Here is a 20,748-nt window from a genome sequence, read left to right as displayed (position 1 = left end):
ACTAAGTTACCTTTGAATCATTTTGTTATCGCAGAGCCAGCAAGTATTTCAGAGCACCCAAAGTCCATCAGTGTAACCCATGGCGACCCAGCCAGACTTGAATGCAGGTTTTCAGGCACTAAACCGCTGAAGGTCAGGTGGCTTAAGGCGGGAAAGGAGCTGCCGTCAGGACAGAGATACAGAATACAGAGCACAGACACGAGCTCTGTGCTCAAGATGATAAAAACAGAGAAGAGCGACGGCGGTGACTACACTGTCGAAGTTTCAAATGTTGCTGGGCACAGTTCCTGTGACGCATCAGTCACAGTCTTAGGTCGGTTTGCCCAAAGCTTTGTTGAATCTGTTTGCAGTTCTTTCTACAGTCACCCTGACAATGTTTTTTTCAACTTGTATGTAATAGATCAGATTATTAAACCGTCCTTCACAAGGAAGCTGACAGAGACTGAAGGTATAAAAGGATCGTGTGCTCATCTAGAGTGCCTCGTGTCTGGTTCTCTGCCGATGACGATACAGTGGTACAAAGATGAAACAGAGATCCAGACTTGTCAAAAATATAAATGCACGTTTTTCGAAAATGTTGCTTTCCTGGAAATCGGCTGTCTCGACAGTAGAGACAGTGGGAGCTACACTTGTGTGGCTGAAAACGAGGCAGGATCTGCCCAGTGCTCCGGGAGTTTGTGTGTTAAAGGTTTGATCTCATGCATCATCAGTATTTTTTCAGTTTTTTACAGACTTGTGTTGTATGACAGCATTTTGGGGTTTTTCCACCAACAGAAGCACCACGCATTCTTGAAAAACCGGACTCCAAGAATGCGTTGCCTGGATCAAAGGTTAGGTTTACTCTTCGTGTCTCTGGCACACCTCCGCTCGCCATCAAATGGTTTAAAAACAAAAAAGAAATCCTTCCGAGTGCCAAGTGCTCTGTAATCAAAGACAACACTTCAAGCTCCCTAGAGCTCTTCTCTGCCAAAACCTCTGACTCTGGAGAGTATGTCTGTGAAGTTCAGAACGCTGTGGGCTCCGCTTCATGCAAGGCAGCGCTCTTTGTAAAAGGTTAATATTGGAGCTTCATCCTTTTTCTTCACTTTGAAAATGATGACCGTCTTTAAGTCGCTTCTTCATGTATTTATTTCAGAGCCCCCATTTTTCACTGAAAAACCTGAAGCGGTGTCATTAGTGAGTGTCGGAGGCAGCAAGGTGTTTGAGTGTAAGGTTGCTGGTACCCCAGAGATCTCCATGAAATGGTTCAAAGATGGAGTTCAGATTCGCCAAAGCCTCAAATACAAGATATCATTTTTTACCTCTGTTGCCGTTTTAGAGGTTTGTGTAGTTAGTCAACAAGACAGCGGGAAATACTTCTGTGAGGCCTCCAACGAAGCAGGCACAGAGAGTTGCATTTTTGAGCTTGTAGTGAAAGGTTGGTTTTCTTTTCTCTGTTTATGTGAAAATTAAGATCAAGTTGAATGCTAAGTTCTGTATGTTATTATTTTTAATTGATCCAAAGGTTTCTTTAGAGCGCTTTGCTTTGTTATTTTCAGAGCCTCCGTCATTTGTTGAAGAGCTATCATCTCTGGAAGTCGTTAAAGGTTCCACGGCAGCGTTTGCTAGCAAAGTTGCAGGAAGTGCTCCGTTCAGTGTCACGTGGTCTAAAGATAAAAAGGCAATTTTATCCAGCCAAAAGTACATTATTGTTGATAGTGAAAATGTGGGCTTAAAAATCCAGGACTGCGACGTGGATGATGTGGGCACCTACCAGTGCGTGGTAGCCAATGAGGTTGGGAGCTGCTCTGGCTCGGTGGTGTTGTCTCTGAAAGGTTGGTTTTATCGATGACTCCACACTCAATGTGTTATATATGCTCTGGTATTACAACAGTGTCTTCTCCCTGTTAGTGCCTCCAAAGTTTATTGAGAAGATAAAGAGTGTCTCCGCTGTTGTGGGAGATGCTGCAGTGTTTCGTTGCTCTGTGGAAGGGCCCCTGCCACTCTCTGTGCTATGGAAAAAAGATGAAAACTGGATCCAAGATGATCCGAAGATCAAGCAAATTTTCCAGAACAAAGAGGCCACTCTCAGGGTTCTTGCTTGTGAGGCTATTCACAGGGGGAAATATACCTGCCATGTTGTAAATGAGGCTGGGCAAGATGTGTGTTCAGCAACACTGACTGTGCAAGGTACATTTACTTCAAGCAGTTTATCTAATATTAGGCTGATTTCCAACTACACCAAGAAGTACATTTACTTCTTCTCTTTTTGGCATCTTAGAACCACCAACGATTGAAGAGAAACCGGAGGTTGTTAAAGTGACTTGTGGAGATCCAGTTAGCTTTGAATGCAGGGTAGCTGGAACTCCTCATATAAGTGTGAGATGGATCAAAGATGGCAACGAGCTCCATTCGAGCAGAAAGCATAATCTCTGCTATGGGGGCAACCTCAGTAGACTTAACATAATGTCCTCTCAGCTGGAAGACGGTGGAGAGTACATGTTTGAAGCCCAAAATGCAGTTGGGACTTGCAGATGTAAAGTGAAGCTGGTTGTTTTGGGTTGGTAGACACCTTTCACTCTTGGTTTACAGCTTTACATGTGTATTTACCACAGTACAAATAGAAGACACGGATATTTGAAGGTTTTCTCTGACATTAATTATCTTCTGCTATCATTTTAAACAGAAGAGTTGATTCCTCCCACATTCATTAAGAAATTAACAAACATTCAAGGAATCATGGGTTCAGTGGTGACCATGGAGTGCAGAGTAACCGGTTCGCTTCCTCTGACTGTTGAATGGAGCAAAGGGAAACAAAAGATTACAGAGAGCTCCAAGTACAAACTTGTACACACTGAAAATAGAGTCTTGCTGGAGTTAAAACTTACTGGGAGTGTTGACACAGGAGAGTACTCCTGCAAAGTTACCAACAAAGCAGGCAGCTGTGTGTGCAGTGGAGTCCTCACAGCTAAAGGTTAGCATTCAAAGTTTATGGGTTTATCAGCTCACGGGCTCTTAGTCACATATCATCATCATTCTTCTCTGTTGGTTTTAGTGCCGCCAAGATTCATAGATGAGCTTGAGTCTCAGGCTGTTATTCCCAAGTCTGACGTATTCTTCAAAAGTGTCTTTGAAGGGACGTCTCCGTTTATGGTGAAATGGTTCAAGGATGGCATCGAACTCATCACTGGGCCATCGTGCAGAGTTAGACTGGAGAAATATTCCTCCTCTGTAGAGCTCTGCTCAGTGGGCACTCTGCAGTCTGGGATTTATTCCTGCCAAGTTAGCAACGAAGCAGGCACGGCGAAAAGTGCGGCACAGTTACTGGTGAAAGGTTGGACTATTCTTTTTTTGTCCACCATCATCGCCGTGCATTTAACTCCATCTTTTTTCTCCATTTTTCACAGCTCTTCCCTGTCTTCATGTGTCTTTTCTTTGCTTTATTGCCTTCCAGAAATATCTGTGTTATTTTCAGAGTCCCCTGCCACAGCAGCCAGTCATGTGTCTGCATCCTCCATCCGTCCCATTACTGCTCAAGTGCTACTTTATGCTGAGGATAGTAACTTGATATTTTTCTTACTTTGCAGAACCACCTCAGTTTGTCCTGAAACTGCCTCCCACTACGTCTGTGAAACAGTACGAGGGACACTGCTTTGAATGCAAGGTCACCAGTGTACAGTCTCTGAGAATATGCTGGTACAAAAATGACCAACAGATAACTGATGGAGGCAACTATAAAACAATGTGTGTTGACTCAACTGCATACCTCCAGATCTCCAATGCAACATTTGACGATAACGGAGTTTACTCTTGTGAGGCTCATAATGATGCTGGCAGTGCAAGCTGCAGCAGCGTTCTCACAGTTCAAGGTCAGCTTTTGAGTGGAGACTTGGCTTGTGGATTTTGCCTCCTCTGAACATATGTTGCATGAGGAAAAGGATAATTCCCTGTGTTGGAAGCTTGGATTCGCTGTTTCTTTCTGCAATCATGTCTTTTTTCTTCAAAATCAAATTTGTCTTCCAGTATGTTGGGGAACACGATGTAACCTACTCTCCTATCATGAATATTAGGACTCTCATCATGAGCTTTTCTTTTTCTGTTTAACCCTCCACAGTATTTCTATTGGTTGAAACTGTCCGGATGAACTGCTTGCTTCGTGTTACGTCTTCATGAATGCTTCATCTGTTAATATATCTCATTGTATTTTCTAGAGTCCCCCTCCTTTGTTAAAACTCCAAGCCCTGTGGAGGGCATAAAAGGCAAAGATGCTAGTCTGCATTGTGAGATGTCTGGCACCCCACCCTTCCAGGTTAACTGGTACAAAGACAACAGGCCACTAAAGGAGGATAGAAAATGCAAGATGGTCAATGTGGGCAGCTTTGCTACACTTCATATTATAAAGCTGGAGCAAGATGACGCCGGGCTTTATGAGTGCAGGGCGTCGAACAATGTAGGAAGTAAATCGTGCCAGACTGTCATTACTCTGAAAGGTTAGTGTGATATTAGTGGTCATTTCCTCAAAGCTTGGCCACGTGCGATCACCTCTCCTCATCTGTGATCTTTCCATCACTGTTCAGAACCACCAGTGTTTGTGGAGAAACTGGTCGATCGGTCAGTGAGACTTGGTCAGCAGCTGACGCTGACAGCTACCGTGCACGGCTCGGAGCCACTGACTGTGTCTTGGGTTCAGGACAAAGATCATATTCTCAGAGAAGATGACAACAGGAGGATCACCTTTGAAAACAATGTGGTTGCTCTCGTAGTGCCCCAGGCTGACTCAACCACAGCTGGTAAATACACCTGCCAGCTGAGGAACGACTGTGGAGCGGTCGAGTCGGTCTCTCAAGTGACGGTTCTAGGTTTGTAGAACTCCAAAGTTAATTGCATTACCATTGCAATTAATTACCAGGATTTCTTTAGCCTAATGCGTTCTTGCATAATCTTTAGAACCTGCTGCTATCGTGGAAAGCCCGGAGCTGTTGAATGTGAAGTCAGGAGAAACTGTATCTCTTGAGGTAACAGTATGTGGCTCACCAGAACTGAAAACTACATGGTTCAAGGGCAACAAAGAGCTCTCAGCTAATGCAAAGTATCATCTGAGCTTCAAAAAGCAGCTTGCCACCCTGAAGATTCTGTCTGCTGACAAAGCAGATGCCGGAGAATACACACTACAGGTTACGAACCACGTTGGAACATCCTCTTGCAAAATTAAGCTCACAGTCTCAGGTTTGTGTTTTTTGTGTTCGCTGCCGATTTGTGAGCTTGTCTTCTTCTTGTCTTCTTCTTTTTATAAGCAATCAGCTCTCCATGTTATTGTTTCTTTACAATAGATAAGTTGATTCCACCGAGTTTCATAAAGAAGCTGAGAGATACCCACCTTGTTGTGGGTAAGCCTGGTGAGATGGAGTGTAAGATTACCGGTTCTACTCCTTTAACAACTTCCTGGTTCCATAATGGCCAAGAGATAAACAGTGGGCCAAACTATGACATTAGCAGCATGGATAATGTGCGCACGCTGAGAATTCCAGTGATTAAGACGTCAGATTCTGGCAAATACACATGTAAAGCTGTGAACGCTGCAGGAGCCAGTGAGACAAGTGCTTCAATGAATGTGACAGGTCAGTAATCCAGAGACCAGAATATTTTAAACATGGTTTCCTCAGCCAGGATCAGAAGTTTGGTTACAACAAATCTTTTTTATTTGAATCTTTTTGTTGGAAATCAGAACCACCATCTTTTTCTGAAACGCCCGAGGCTCGAGAAACGTTGCCTGGCCAAAGTGTGTCTTTCTTGGCTAAAGTGAAAGGCAGCATTCCCATAAAGGTCAAATGGTTCAGGGGAGCCAAGGAAATGCAGCACGGGAGAGGCTGCGAGATCTCCCTGAAGGACGACGTCGCCACGCTGGTGCTTCATAAGGTTGAAAAGTCTCATGCAGGAGAGTACACCTGCCAGATCGTTAATGATGCAGGAAAGGAGAGCTGCTCAGTTTTTCTGTTTGTAAAAGGTTTGTTAGCATTATATATGCCCGTCTTACAATTCATGCACTGATTTTTATTTAACTGACGGTGGACTTACCCCTCTCAGAGCCAGTCCACTTTGTGAAGAGGCTGAGGGACATTTCCATTGAAAAGAACAAGCCTCTGAGGCTCGAGGTCGCATATGCTGGAACCCCAACTGTAAATGTAACCTGGGAAAAGGATGGTAAACTCATCCAAGCCTCTTATCTGCACAATATGATCACCACAGACACCTCTTGCATCCTGGAGGTTCTGAACTCTGAAAGGATGGAGGCAGCTGGTAGATACTATTGTGAGATAGACAATGGAGCTGGAAGTGACAAATGTGAAGCACAAGTTACAATCCTAGGTAAAATGATTGGTTGTGCATGTAAATGTGGATCCCTCTGTTTTTCTTATGGTGACTTATGACCATACATTCATTAATTTGGCCATTTTTTTTTCCCGATATTTTTATTAAAGTTTTTGCATCGACTTTTACAAAAGACAAATTGAACAATATGCCGTTTTCTTTTTAAAGAACATAAAGCAATATAAGACATACACTCCCACCTCATAATTATAGCAGTACCAGTGGGTGTACAAACAGAAAAAGGAAAATTTTTTTAAACACATTTTTCATTTGTATGTTTACACATCTGTACTTAAACTAAACCACCCTGATGTCTCACTTTAGAACCACCATACTTTGTTGACAAGCTGGAGCCAGTGGAGGTAACTATGGGTGAGGCGGTGACCTTAGAGTGCAGGATTGCAGGAACTCCTGTGATCTCTGTCGCCTGGTTTAAAGAGGATGGAAAGCTGCGCAAGTCCAACAGTTGCTCAATGGACTTTGCAGATGGCGTTGCCACTTTGCAACTGTTCAAATCTACCAAGTCTGATCACGGTGAATATATCTGCAAGGCTGAGAACCGGGTTGGTTCAGCCTCCACCAGCTGTAGCGTGACTGTGAAAGGTGATGCTCACGTTCACTACTTCATTTTTCTACATTAATGAAGAATGAATGAAGCCTGGTGTGACTGTCAATATTTTAAAGACATTTTTCGAGCTGTTTTGTTGAGTTACAAGGAATCTTAAAAGTCAGCAGCAAGCTTTAATCCAGGTTCATATTTAGAGGTTTCCCACCTTTCAGACAGTCAAAGGAGCTTGCAAAGAAAAGCGTCTGGACTTCTTTAAGTTGCTTGAAGACGTTTCACCTCTCATCCGAGAAGCTTCTTCAGTTCTAAGGTCAAATGGTGAAGAGTCCCAGATATAAACCTAGTGGGAGTTTCCCCCCACAGAGGGACAAAAGGACCCCTGATGATCCTCTAATCGCCTGAGCCAAGGTGTGAAACTGGGCGTGGGTCCCAATCAGCCAGAGTTTCAGGTGAGCTCATTGTGAAACCTGGCCCCACCTTATCATGCGAATTCCTGAGGTCAGATGGCCCAGGATGTGAGTGGGCGTTAAGGCGTCTGGGAAGGATCTCAAAACTGGATTATAGATGGCAGAGAGTTGGTGTCGTAAGCCCCGCCTCTGTTCAAAGATGGTCGCTCACAGTGGACATAGATGCTTCTTTCACTCCTCTTTCAAACCACCTTGGCTCAGGCAATTAGAGGATCATCAGGGGGTCCTTTTGTCCCTCTGTGGGGGGAAACTCCCACTAGGTTTATATCTGGGACTCTCCACCATTTGACCTTAAAACTGAAGAAGCTTCTCGGATGAGAGGTGAAACGTCTTCAAGTAACTTAAAGAAGTCCAGACGCTTTTCTTTCCAAGCTCCTTTGACTACGATGACCTGGATGCCTGAGAACCTTCACAGACATACACCTTTCAGACAAGTACTGCAAAAGAGCAGCCGGGACCCGCTGTTGTTTAGGAACACAGTATTTAGTCATCGAGGTCTAAAAACTGATCTTAGTTTATCTCCAATATTTCATAACCTCCATCACCTATTATTATTAGATGGCAGCATAACAGGGGAAGCGTGAACCAAACCATTGTTTCTCAGAACCAGCTTGCCTGGCATGATGTTGAGACTGAAGATATACTTGAAACACTCAGAGGACAATTCCCATGTTTATGTAACATGAGTAAGTGAATAATTCATAGATGCCAGTCATGTCAGAAAAGGTGGTGCACGAACCGACACGTTTCCTTTGTCTGATTCCCAGATATCCTTCTAATTACTGATGCTGTTGAACGTAGCTGTTTCCTGTGGTCTGCGGACCAAATGCACCTACATTTCCCGAGGTTCAGATTGCAGCACAGAGATTGGCCCTTGGCTGTGGCTTCACCTAAACTGTGGGACATTAGACACTCTCAAAACCCACCTGAAAACCCTCTTATTCTCTTTTAAACCAGAATAAGTTCTGATTACTTTTGTGCTATTTCTTACTCAGATCTTCTCGATTTATATTTACTTTCTTAAATTCTGTTGTCTTTCGTCATCTTTTTATGCCATTTGACTTTTCTTTTAGATGTTCAGCACTTTGGTGACCAGCTGTTGTTTTAAAAGTGCTATGGAAATAAATTTGACGTCCTGTGATCTTGTGCTTGCCAGGAATAACCAGGATGATATTTTAGGGTGTTTTCAGTGGCTGGCTCTGCATTTTGTAGGTCTTGAAATAAGGATTTACTAAGCTTTGAGAGATGCCTGAAACCAACGCTGTAGTGGTCAGATAATGGTCTTTTTCATAGACAGGAGATTTTTGGTCAGAATCTCTGATGTTTAGTATTTCTTTGCTTTTGTGTTGTTTGTATGTTGTCTCGTGTGCTGTGCCAGACTGTTTTCCTGAAGCTGTGGTAAAGGCCCAGTGGCCTGAACTCTTAAATTGGAATCTCAAACGTCCAATGCCACTGCATGGCATGATTTTCGTTCTTATTTTCTTCCCCACTAACAGAGCGCAAAGTTCCTCCAAACTTCACCAGGAAGCCTTCGGAGTCCATGGTGGATTCAGTGGGTAAGACCGTAAAGATCGAGGGCCGCGTGTCCGGCTCTCAACCTCTGACCGTCTCCTGGTACAAGGACAACAGTGAGATCCGCGCCTCGGACAAATATGATATCAGCTTCAAAAACAACATGGCCGTGCTGTGTGTCAGAGGCTCCACGGGCTCTGACGGTGGTGTTTACACCTGCGAGGCCTCCAATGAAGCTGGCAAAGCTTCTTGTAACGTTTCTCTCACAGTAACAGGTAGGACTCTGTCATTTAGGGTTTGATCCTTTTCATCCATGCAGCTAAAGCTGATGTGACTCTACAGGATGTTCTTATGGCACTAAAGATTAAAACCTGACACTTTCATTGTATTAAAGTAATGTTTGGGTAATATTTTACTATATTTGGGTAAAATTATGATTGTTTTCAGAATGAAATACAGTGACTTGTTTTGCTAGCATCCATCCAGATTTTGGATGAGCTTCAGTTGAACAGTTCACTGTTTGAAAGGTGAGTATTTGTAGTCATCCTGTCGGTTCTTGCACCACTTCTCCAGAGACTGGCCAGGCTCCCAAATTTGATGTTCCTCTGGAACCAGTGACTGTGGGTGAAGGGGAGAAGCTGAGCCTCCAGTGCCACGTCACCGGCTCTACTCCAATAACCATCCAGTGGATGAAGGACAGGAGAGAGCTCGTGTCCAGCGGAAACACCAAAATCTCATTTGTTGGTGGAACGGCCAATCTGGAGATCAGCCAGGTGTCAAAGACGGATGCTGGAGATTACCTGTGCAAGGCCAGCAATGCAAATGGCACTGACTTCTGCAAGTCTAAAGTCACTGTAAAAGGTAATCAATCTGTGGTTCCAGTTTTGTGTAATGAACACATCTTGTCTCTCCACTGCACGGTGGAAAAAGTTTACTGCAGTGACGCTAAACCAACATTACTACAAAACTTTGTTTTTAAAGTAGTTTTATGAGAAATGCAGTGTTTATTTCTTTCTGCTGGTTATGTGTTTCACAACATTTAACTCTCTTTCAAATCCTTTCAGATAAAGGTGCCAAGGCCACACCCGCTGAGGCTGCTGCCCCGGCTGCAGCCGCCCCGGTCAAAAGGCTCGACAATCTGTTCTTCATCGAGGAACCCCAAAATGTTTCTGTCACAGAGAGTAAGCACGAGGAGCCAAGGCTCTTTTTGCTTTCATTCATTATCTCTAGAGGTTTCCATTTTGAACTAACTTTGTGTATTTCTGATTTTGGCAGAGGGTACTGCAACCTTTATCGCCAAGATTGGAGGTGACCCAATCCCCAGTGTGAAGTGGATGAAGGGCAAATGGAGACAGATCACCCCCGGTGGTCGAATCTCCATTGAGCACAAGGGCCAGGATGCCAAACTGCAGATCAGAGAAGTGACCAAGTCTGATTCTGGTCATTACAGATGTGTTGCCACCAACAAACATGGAGAAATTGAGAGTGGCGCTGATATGGAGGTGACCAAAAAGGAGGACATGGGAGAAGTGGGAGACTTAAGAACGAGGCTCAAGAAGTAAGGCATTAAGATATGGTGGCAGTGTGAAATTCTTTTCTGTGCAATGACTCTTTTATCAAAGCCTAAAGGAAACAGAAGAGCAAACATCTGGGAGATATCTGCTGCAGAGAAAAATCTGATCGTGTATTTTCTATTTTCAGGACTCCTTCCAAGCAGAAGAGTCCCAAGAAAGAAGAAGAGGTCAACATTGTAGAGCTGCTTAGAGGTCACGACCCCAAAGACTATGAGAGGATCCTGCGGGAACATGGAATCCATGACTACCGTGCCATCCTGCAGGCCGTGGAGTTCCTGAAGAAGGAGAAGGAGATGGAGACTGGAAGAGCGGTAAGACAGAAAGTGTCAGCACAGATGACCGGACATCGTCCCACATAGCTGTGCGAGAAAGCAGCAGAATTAATATCACGGTTCAGCTTTACAATCTGTGAGCAGGAAGGATGGAGACAAAAACTTTACCTCTAAATTCCACCAAATAAAGGGCCAAATGGCCCTCAAGTCTCTGGACTGGTAACACACTTCTGGGGTCTCCAACATTTTGGCTTAGCTGTGGAGCAGATAACATTTTACCAACTTTAGTCTGCAAAGACTCACTACCAGCAGCTTCTTAGTGTGAGTATTTGGTCCCATATTTAAACTAAAACCTACTTTGGGCTTCTCCAAAAGTTGATTGTGTTCACCTGGACGTAGCATTTTGTGGGAGAAACGTTTCGTCACAGGTGACTTCTTCAGTCTCAGCTGACTGCAGCTTTCAATCTTATAAACACAGGCTTATACTTTGGGGCTTCTTAGTTTGAGTTGAGAGCAGCTGAACATAGTTGATGCAGACAAATAAGGCAGAAAAACAGGCATTTTACATACACTTCTCCTTTCCAGAGAGAAATTTGGACATGGCGAACATGATCTCTCCATATTTTTGCTACCAAGCCAACTTTATCTGTAAAGCTTTAAAACAGCAAGTGCTGACCAAAGAGCCGAGAACAGAATAATGCAAAGTTAAACAAATTAATAATAATAATAATAAAAAAAGCACGAATGAATACCATGGAAACATGGAAAACGTTCACTGAAGCGACTCTCACAGACTCGCCTCTGTCCTGCTGCAGGAGGTCGAGCGTGGGGCACGAGTCGAAGAAGAGGACATGGCCCGACTCATCGAGCAGCTAGAGGGACGCGTCAGCATGGAGGTAAAAGCACCATCTGATTATGAGGCCATTAAAAAAGAAACACATCGTGTTTCAGTATATAATACAGATAATCAATGATTTGACAATACACAACTTCAGACGTTGATGAAACGGGTTTTTCTTGCTCAGCCCGTCTCTGTGATGGAGGACATCACTGACCAAACCATCACGGAGAACCAGAGCGCCACCTTTGAGTGCCAGATTAAGATCAACTACCCAGAGATCACGCTCACCTGGTACAAAGGCACCCAGAAACTGGACAACAGCGAAAAGTACGACATCAGCAGCGTGGGGGACCGCCATTATCTGAAAATCAAGAACTGCCAGGTCAAAGATCAGGGCAACTATCGCGTGGTGTGCGGTCCTCACATCTCCAACGCCAAACTGACGGTCACAGGTAAGAGTCCCGATGTCTGTCTCTGTGTGTCTGTAACACGTCCTCACGTCCAGCTCTTCCATTTTATTATCAGGAGCTGCTCGTAAGACAGGTAAGAAGGATGAGTCCAAACTAACACGACTCAGACTGACCTCTTTGAACCTGAAGGTTCTCCTCTACCTTTGATTGTGTGTTTGTTTCTGTGTCTTTTATACTGAATCTGATTTTAGTCCAAAGAGGAGTCTTAACACTTAACTGTGACATCAGATCTTCACATTTAAAATGCATATTTCGGAGGCTCACTCTTATTGTCTGGTTCTAGTCGATCAAATTCAGTTCACTAAAAGCATCCGAAGCATCGAGGTCAACGAACGCCACTCTGCCACCTTCGAGTGCGAGTTGTCCTTCGACAACGCTACCGTCACGTGGTACAAAGACTCGTGGGAGCTTAAAGAAAGCCCAAAATATAACTTCAGGACTGAAAGCCGACGGCACTTTATGACAATCCACAACGTAACTGCAGAGGACGAAGGTTTGTTACACGGCCAAGTTACTGTTTCCTCCGGAGACACTTTTCTAATAACTAGACCGAAGTTTAGCTGTTTGAGTAGTATGCATCATCTTATAGATTAACATCTGGTTTTAATGGTGCACAATAAAAGTATTAAAAAACAAAAGTATTCTATTCATGTCATTGAATGCATTTAGCCGGTTTAGCTGAAACTTTTACTAACTCACACGACAAACAGCAGCTGAATATCTCTAAGCTAAAAAGATGTTACTGGGCGCTTGAAGGGGGCGTTTTCTGCTGTTCCAGAGATTCATAGTAAACACAAACTTCTTACTGTTTCCAGCACCTTTTGGTATTTTATCAGTTTTATTTATACAGCACCAAAACACAACAACAGTGACCTGAAGGCGCTTTATATCGTAAAGTAGACAGAAAAACCCAACAATCATATGAATGCTTTTAGGGAGAGGGGCAGTAAAAACGTAAAAGATCTGAAATTATTTTTAAGCGGACAGAAGATAAACTGATGATAAAGTAAGAAATAATTGAGAATTTTTAGGAGGGGGCTAGATCCCCTGTAAAATGATTTTTGGTACATGAAAAACTAATCGGACCAAAAGAAGACATGTCTGCTAACCTGGCAGCGTTCTGCCTCAGCTGCACAGACTCAATGCAAAGATGTGAAATCCGAGTAAAGGTGCGGTCACGCCAGCATCGTTTAGTGGATCCTCTGAACCCTGCTGCTCATCGACCCGCCGTCGTGTTACAGCCGAGTCGCTGCCAGAGTTCAGAGCAGCACGTGCACTTTCATTTAGCTTCTTAAACCTTGAGCTTTACTCAGTAATCAGTTTTTATTTTTATTTTTTGAATGAACCGAACAGGATACCGTCGAATAACAAAACTAGCCAGCGACCATATTTGTGTACCAGCAGTGGTGTAGCATATATGACTTGTCCTTGATTAGCTCTGTGAAACAAATTTAACTTCACCTGGACATTACTGCAGTGCTGACGTTTAGAGAGGATTAGCTGGGCTCTCTGGTGTGACCGGCCTTTACCGCGATCTCTTCTGTAAGTGTCTGAGGGACAGTTTGGCCTGAACTCCGTGATGTTTCCCCACCAGGCGTGTACTCGGTGATTGCTCGCCTGGAGCCACTGGGAGAAGCTCGAAGCACAGCCGAGCTTTACCTGTCAGGCAAAGGTGTGTACGTTTTTACACATTACTGACAGCAGCGTGATGTCAGCAGCTACAATAACGCTTCTGTACTTTGTCCTTTCACAGAAATTGAGTTAGGGAGGGTTCCTCAGGGTGAGTATCTTAAAAAGTGCAGCAAATAAACGACAGTAAACCTGAACACGTCTTCACCTGCAAACTCAGACACAGGTTTACGATTTTACAACACGGTCGAGGTCGCACTGGTCATTTCACCGACACCATTTTCACAAGAATCACGGCTCATCTATTTGCGAGGCTCCTTGACGTCTCATTGGTTTGCGCAGTACAGCCGACCACTGCCAACAAGGCTTTCACTGTGACTGTGACTGTGGGGTTTCAGTGCATCATCTTACACGTCACTGTGATTTCAGTCATACCGAACAAGTGTTAAGTTTTACTGTCAGAACATAAAAACAACAATAATAATAGTAATAATAATAGTAATCAAAGTGTTTGTGGCTGAACCTTCAGATGTCCCCGACACAGCCGTTCGTGTGTCAGAGGCAGCGTCTATGCTCGTGTGCAGAGGTGAGTCTGGTTCAAACTGATCAGGATTTCAGTGACTCTGCTCGTTTCTGTCATTTACACGATTGTTTTCTGCCACAAGATTCCTCCGAGTTTGATCACTTTGAGGAGAGAACAGAAGTGAGAGGTACAGCAGTCGCCACTCCCCAAGATCAGCTCTAACCGCCGTAATCTCTACAGTTTGCGTGACGAAACTTTCTGCATTAAACCGTTTTCTTTAACCGTCATCACCCTCAAGTCCATCATCATCATAACCATCATCATCTTCATCACCTTCTTCCTCCTCCTTTAACCTTCATCCTGAGTAACTGTGTGCTTGTTTTAAGCGTCATCTGTACACGACCCGTTATAATATCCCAAATATAATTCAGCTTCATTATCTGAGCTGTGCAGACGACGGTCACGTCAGTGTCTAAGAATCACTTTTCAAATTAATCCTGATATGACGAGATTTAAAATCCAGCCAGTTTAAAGATGTACAGTTCTTTTATTTTATTGTAGTAAAGAATTACAAGTTTCTGACTATACTTATGATTTTTATCACGTTGTTTTCTGAATTACAAAAATGTCAACATTCCTGTTGTAAAATCTGATTTATTATATTCTCATTATGGTTTTGGTTGCCTCTCAGACTTCGCTGCTCAGATTTTAAAAATAAAAATGAGGTTTTCAATAAATAAACAGTAAGTCTGATTTTTGTAAAGCTAAACTTAAAATTGGACTATCTCACCTCAAATTCAGAACTTTGATAAATTAACAGTATTTTCAGGATTGTGGAGTTTCATCTGAAATATTTAAAGGTTTCACGACCTGATCGTCGTCTGCTCAAACATAAACTGTTCACTGATCTGACGTCTAACGGCGAATATCTTTCCGTGGTCACTTTATGAAGTGTAATGACTGTTAACGTGCTGTGGACGTGTTATTGTCTGAACTGCTCATCGGTGCGGCCCACACCCGTCTTCCTGTTTCCCCTGTTATCGTGTTTCGTTGTGTTTTTAGCAGCTTTGGATACTCGACGACCTGCAGCAGCTTTCACGTGTCAGTCGTTCTTTTTCTGAGTTTACATTTTTTTCCTCACCAGAAGAGAAAAAGCCTGCAGAAGAAACTGTTGAGTGGACTGAGGTTGAGGGCAGAGGAGAACTCCCTGAAGGTATAACTGCAAATGTTCTGGCTGTTCATAAAGCTCGGAGCTGAAATATAATGAGGCGCTGCCAATCAGCTGACTGTTATGTTTGTCTGCCCACTTAAATTCCACTTAAATGCTTCAAACACCAACTGCTGCTTACAGAAGCTGTTCTTCTCGTCAGGTGTTACTTCTATGATCCTGCATGTTACCTGTTTTTGTCATGTTTTTGTCTCATCTCTCTGCAGTTATTCTGTTCTTGCCTTCATGCTCTTATTAACCTTCACTGGAGCTTTCCATGCAGTAGATCTGGCAGAGTAGACGGTAGAGCTTTGCTGAAGTAGTTTTAATGTGACCTTTCTTGATCTTTCAAGTTCCTGAGATTCACAGGATGCCAGAGGAGAAACCCTCTGAGCCTGAAGCTCCGCCTCCACCTCTGGTCAAAGGTATCTACAAATGTCTGTTCTTTATATTCTTCTTCGTGTGGTGTTTGTCTTGTTGGTATGTCACATCTTTTCTTTTTTATTTCCATTCTTTATTTTTTTCCTAAATTAATAATAAGAAAGAAACCTTGATGTTCAGTTTAATGTGGTGAGAAATTGAAATGAATGATGATGTTTTAAAGTACCTGAAGCAAAGAAGCTACAGCCTGAAGCCCGTGCTCCACCTCAGAGAGAGGAACGTCCAGCTCCAGAAGGTAATGTTCATGATGCAGTGAGTCACTAAAAATGTCTTATTTTATGTGCTTGTGGGTCTTTATTGGCTCACGTTCTCAACTGTTTATGTAAATGATGCGAATTACAAATCTTTACCAGAAAGCATCATACTTTTACACAAACTTCAGGAAATCTCATGATATATTATATTGGATACATACACTATATTTAAAACTTTAGTCAGGTTTTTGTAGCACAAACTCACCAACTTTAGCATGAATATGAAATTCAAACTATTCACGATTATGCTCTCAAGATCTTTCAGATTTAATGAGTATTTTTTAGGCTTTTTTTGTCTCTTTAATTGTTGTGTGAAGTATTTTCTTGCTTTCTTACAATGCGTAAATAGCATTGAGTTCTTGCTGTCAGGTTTTATGTGTCTCCTCTTTGCCCCAAGCTCTTACAACTCTGTGGTTCCTGTGTTAAATGATGGTAATATTTCTCTGTTAACCTTGAAGAACCAGTAGTCTTCACCCAACCTGAACCTTACCCACCCAAACCAGCAACACCAAAACTGGTTCATTCAGAACCTGAAGTGAAACCCGTGAAACCAGTGGTGCCTAAGCCTGAAGTGGAACCCGTGAAACCAGTGGTACCTAAGCCTGAAGTGGCTCAAATTAAGCCTGAGCTCCAAGAACCAAAAGCTGTCCCCACTAAGAAAACGCCAGAGGCCTTAAAACCAAAAGGTAATGTAATGAACACTTTGTTTTTCTGATGTTCAAATGGAAAGTCATTACATCCCAAGTTCTTCTAGTTTTGTTTCATGTTGCTGTGACCTAAGTGTGCACTTCTTAACATGTTCATATATGTCATGGATGTCCTTTGCTGCTAACCTCTTGATCTTTAAGCATTAACACTGTCTATAGTGTGGACCACACGTGGTGTTTGGAGTGTTTGAATATAGCCTTTAAAAAAGACATTGCTTTGGTGTATAAATAACAAATCTAACAAATTTTGATCATGAAAATACATCTATGGTAAGTAAAAGAATAAACATTCAAACATATAAATGCTGTGCAAAGTGCCAGCTGTAGACAAACTAGCAGAAGCCACAATTCAGCCAGTCTCTACAATGATTACTTCAACAAAGACTGACGCTAGCAGAACAAAACCGTGGTTCAGAGGGTTGGGAAGCTCATCTGTAACCGGAAAGTTGCCAGTTCGATCCCCCAGCTCTCTCTGTCCTGGTCGTTGTGTCCTTGGGCAAGACACTTCACCTACCGCCTACTGGTGTTGGCCAGAGGGGCCGATGGAGCGATATGGCAGCCTCACTTCTGTCAGTCTGCCCCAGGGCAGCTGTGGCTACAACTGTAGCTGCCTCCATCAGTGTGTGAGAGTGAGAGTGAATTAATAGTGGAATTGTGCGCTATATAAATCCAATCCATTATTAAAAGGTAATGAAGGGACATGTTTTTCATGTGTGACACTAACTCTCTTTACAACAAACAAGGCTCAGCTGTGTATTTAATGTACTGTGACTGTGTCTTTCTCTAAGCACTCGATAGAGTGTTGACGCCACCGTGGTTACCAGAAGGTTACTGAACATATACACTGTATGCATTTTTTCCTTTAAAGTACCAAAACCACCAAAGTCAGAAGAACCTGTACTTCACCCAAGTGCAGTCCTTGCTTCTCCATCATTGGAACATCTTCCAACTGAAGGTATAGATTGTTAACCAAAGTCGTGTTGCTTCTTTTTCTCTAATATCATCTTTCCTACTTTGACTTCACTCATTAAGAATGTATCTTTGATTCCATATGAATCTTAATTGTTAGCTGTTGGATAAAAAAATACACAATCTTCTCTTAAGTGCAAGAAACACCAAGACCAGAACAACCTGTACCTCAACCATCTGCACCCAAAGTTACTCCACAAAAAGTTGAAGATGTCCCAGTTAAAGGTACTACAAAGAGTTTGTTGAAAAGCTGCTGTGTTGTGCCGGTTTCTTTTATACTTGTTAGTATAACTTTTGCTTTTCTGAAATATCTTACATGAATATCTTTCAGCATGCTAAGCACTCGTTAGAGTGTGACTACAAATTTTTGGTATTAAAAAAAAAAAATTAAATATTAAATAAATCTTCTTTTAAGTTGCTTTAGAATCAAAGATACACGAACCTCCAAGAAAACCATATTTGCTGGCTGATAAACATCAGCAGGAAGTAACTGAACCAAGGGACCTGGAAACTCCAGAAAAAATCAAGGCTCCTGAGGTTCCTGAAGCAACAAAGAAGGTTCCTGAAGCACCAAAGAAGGTTGCTGAAGCACCAAAGAAGGTTCCTGAAGCACCAAAGAAGGTTGCTGAAGCACCAAAGAAGGTTCCTGAAGCACCAAAGAAGGTTCCTGAAGCACCAAAGAAGGTTCCTGAAGCAACAAAGAAGGCTACAGAGAAACCAAGGAAGCTTCCTGAAGAACCAAAGAAGGTTCCTGAAGCACCAAAGAAGGCTACAGAGGAACCGAGGAAGCTTCCTGAAGAACCAAAAAAGGTTCCTGAAGAACCAAAAAAGGTTCCTGAAGAACCAAAGAAGGTTACTGAAAAAACAAAAAAGGTTCCTGAAGAACCAAAGAAGGTTCCTGAAGCACCTAAAAAGCCTCCCAAGGAACCAAAGAAGCTTCCTGAAGAACCAGTTCCAGAAACACTGAAGAAAGTTCCAGAAGTAGCAAAAACAGCTGTGGTAGAACCACAGAAAGTTCCAACAGCACAGGTTATAGAACGATCAGCAGAGCCAGTGAAAGATCTAGAAGTGTCAGCAGAACCACAACATTTGGAAACACCAATACAACAACCGCAGGCCAAAAAGTCTGAAGGTAGATATGTCTGTCAATACCATTTGGTTGGTCTTATAACCACTTACTAGTAACTCATCTTGACCTATTAACACAATAAGTTGGCCTTGTTGAAATGCCGTAAGCTTTCTTCAAAGATTTTGTTATGATTTGTGTGTTGACTGTTCACTGTTTGTTACTTCATATCAGTCATCCAAACAGTCAAACAAAGGGGGATACCAACAGCTCTAGCTAAACCACAGCTGGAGGCGAGTACACCAGTCAAAGGTATGCTTTGACTTTGAAAGGTTCCCCGTGGATATTCAGCATTTTTATGAATTCCTTAGAACATGACTAGATACGTTTGCTTCTATAATCAGATGAGATCGTTGCTTCTGGAAAAGTAGAAGACAAGCCAAAGGCCATAGAAATCCCTCAGCAGAGAGGTAGAAATTCATAATACTTTTAAAATAGTTGTAAAATAAGGGTCGTAGTTGAATATGTACCACACTAAAGTTTGTATTTTTGTGTCTTGGTGGTGTGTATGTGTCGTGTTTTCTTCTTGGCCACCGCTCCATGGTGCATTTCTTCAATCTTGGGTAATATCTTAAAATTTATCCCAGTTCCTCTGAAGACTCATCTGAAGCCAACAGCTGAGGTTGAAGGCAGAAAGGAGTGTCCTGCAGAAAAAGGTGTTGAAGAAAGGACTTCCCTTACAGAAGCTGACTACAGGAAACAGGAAGTCGACACATATGAAGAAGGAGTCAACGAGTCAACTGCAAGAGAAGAAACCATTTTGAAAACTGAGATAATGGAACAAATTGAAAAGACAAAGGAGGTGGTTTCTGTATCATACAGAGAAGATCGTCAGGTAGAGATTATAGAGCAATGGAAAACAGATTATGAGGCTGAACAACTGGAGTGGACTGGACCTTACAAACCTGAGAAAATAGAGAAAGAAATGTCTCAGTGGTCTGCTTCTCCAACTCTAAAGGGGTCTGCCCACTCTCCTGCAGAACAAGATGTTGCACCTCCACCTGAAATGTCTCATCTTTTGCAGAAAAAGGTTTCTTCTCCTGATGTTGGTGTTACATCAGAAAAAGAGGCTTACAAGAAGAAAGAGCAGGCCGAAGAGGCTGGCCTTCCTACTGCGTATTTACAGACAAGAGTTACTGAATCATTATATCATGAAGAAATTCAAGACTCTGCAATAGAGGAACTTAAGTCTAAAAAGGTCACCACATCAAAGAAGCCGAGAGCTCTTACAGAAGTAATTTGTTTGAAGCAAGATGGGTCTGTTGAAGGTAAAGCAGATGTTCCCCAAACCACTCTTTCTCACCCTGCAGCAGTTTCTCCTACAATGGTATCTTCAAGTCAAGACATGGTGAAAACTCCTAAAACTTCCATAAATGTATGTGATGAAGATATTCTACCTCTGGACAAGCCAAGTCTTCTATCAGAAGATGCATCGATTAAACAAAGTAGGGATGGATCACGTTTTGTTACAGATCAGATTCCTTCACCCGAGGAGAGACGCTGTTCGGAGGAAGACATTTCTCCAGCAAAGAAGTCTGTTCTGCCAACCAAACACAGCTCCCCTACACTCTCTGAGGCAGTTTTTGGCCTAATAGAAGATCTGTCACTTGAAGAAGACACTCCTGTCAAGAAACCTATTCCTTCTGTGCCTGCTCCAGTAAAAACATCTCAAGTTCAGCAAATCTCTCCATCTTTGAGAGTTTCTGAGGAAGCAAACAACTCTGCAACTGAAGCTACACCAACAAGAGCAGATGACAAGAAAGCAAAGAAGCCAACACAGAAGACTGACCAACAGGCTCTTGATACAGGTATCTGAGCCACACAGGCTCCACGATCGCCTCTC

At 42.8% G+C, this 20,748-nt stretch overlaps 1 protein-coding gene across 6 annotated transcripts in view; it reads left to right on the top strand.

Moving 5' to 3' along the window:
* LOC113007498 (titin-like) overlaps nucleotides 1–20,748 on the top strand; it is a 175,484-nt gene that overhangs the window by 39,737 nt on the left and 114,999 nt on the right. For all 6 annotated transcript variants that reach the window (XM_026144120.1, XM_026144123.1, XM_026144122.1 and 3 more), the window contains 33 exons: nucleotides 35–688; nucleotides 775–1,053; nucleotides 1,136–1,417; nucleotides 1,539–1,814; nucleotides 1,891–2,169; nucleotides 2,261–2,539; nucleotides 2,666–2,953; nucleotides 3,035–3,313; nucleotides 3,567–3,848; nucleotides 4,191–4,469; nucleotides 4,557–4,838; nucleotides 4,927–5,205; nucleotides 5,310–5,597; nucleotides 5,705–5,983; nucleotides 6,064–6,345; nucleotides 6,673–6,951; nucleotides 8,877–9,167; nucleotides 9,466–9,753; nucleotides 9,957–10,073; nucleotides 10,168–10,450; nucleotides 10,594–10,777; nucleotides 11,554–11,634; nucleotides 11,764–12,031; nucleotides 15,346–15,414; nucleotides 15,762–15,833; nucleotides 16,013–16,084; nucleotides 16,562–16,789; nucleotides 17,679–17,765; nucleotides 17,915–18,004; nucleotides 18,195–18,911; nucleotides 19,080–19,157; nucleotides 19,250–19,315; nucleotides 19,493–20,713. In XM_026144120.1, coding sequence (XP_025999905.1) covers nucleotides 35–688; nucleotides 775–1,053; nucleotides 1,136–1,417; nucleotides 1,539–1,814; nucleotides 1,891–2,169; nucleotides 2,261–2,539; nucleotides 2,666–2,953; nucleotides 3,035–3,313; nucleotides 3,567–3,848; nucleotides 4,191–4,469; nucleotides 4,557–4,838; nucleotides 4,927–5,205; nucleotides 5,310–5,597; nucleotides 5,705–5,983; nucleotides 6,064–6,345; nucleotides 6,673–6,951; nucleotides 8,877–9,167; nucleotides 9,466–9,753; nucleotides 9,957–10,073; nucleotides 10,168–10,450; nucleotides 10,594–10,777; nucleotides 11,554–11,634; nucleotides 11,764–12,031; nucleotides 15,346–15,414; nucleotides 15,762–15,833; nucleotides 16,013–16,084; nucleotides 16,562–16,789; nucleotides 17,679–17,765; nucleotides 17,915–18,004; nucleotides 18,195–18,911; nucleotides 19,080–19,157; nucleotides 19,250–19,315; nucleotides 19,493–20,713 — 9,078 coding nt within the window. The remainder of the gene's footprint in view (nucleotides 1–34; nucleotides 689–774; nucleotides 1,054–1,135; nucleotides 1,418–1,538; nucleotides 1,815–1,890; nucleotides 2,170–2,260; nucleotides 2,540–2,665; nucleotides 2,954–3,034; nucleotides 3,314–3,566; nucleotides 3,849–4,190; nucleotides 4,470–4,556; nucleotides 4,839–4,926; nucleotides 5,206–5,309; nucleotides 5,598–5,704; nucleotides 5,984–6,063; nucleotides 6,346–6,672; nucleotides 6,952–8,876; nucleotides 9,168–9,465; nucleotides 9,754–9,956; nucleotides 10,074–10,167; nucleotides 10,451–10,593; nucleotides 10,778–11,553; nucleotides 11,635–11,763; nucleotides 12,032–15,345; nucleotides 15,415–15,761; nucleotides 15,834–16,012; nucleotides 16,085–16,561; nucleotides 16,790–17,678; nucleotides 17,766–17,914; nucleotides 18,005–18,194; nucleotides 18,912–19,079; nucleotides 19,158–19,249; nucleotides 19,316–19,492; nucleotides 20,714–20,748) is intronic.

The sequence above is a fragment of the Astatotilapia calliptera genome, chromosome 16 (genome assembly GCF_900246225.1).
Source record: "Astatotilapia calliptera chromosome 16, fAstCal1.2, whole genome shotgun sequence".
Classification (NCBI taxonomy): Eukaryota; Metazoa; Chordata; class Actinopteri; order Cichliformes; family Cichlidae; genus Astatotilapia; species Astatotilapia calliptera.
The sequence above is the reverse complement of the archived record's forward strand: the minus strand, read 5'-3'. Positions and strand labels throughout refer to the sequence as shown.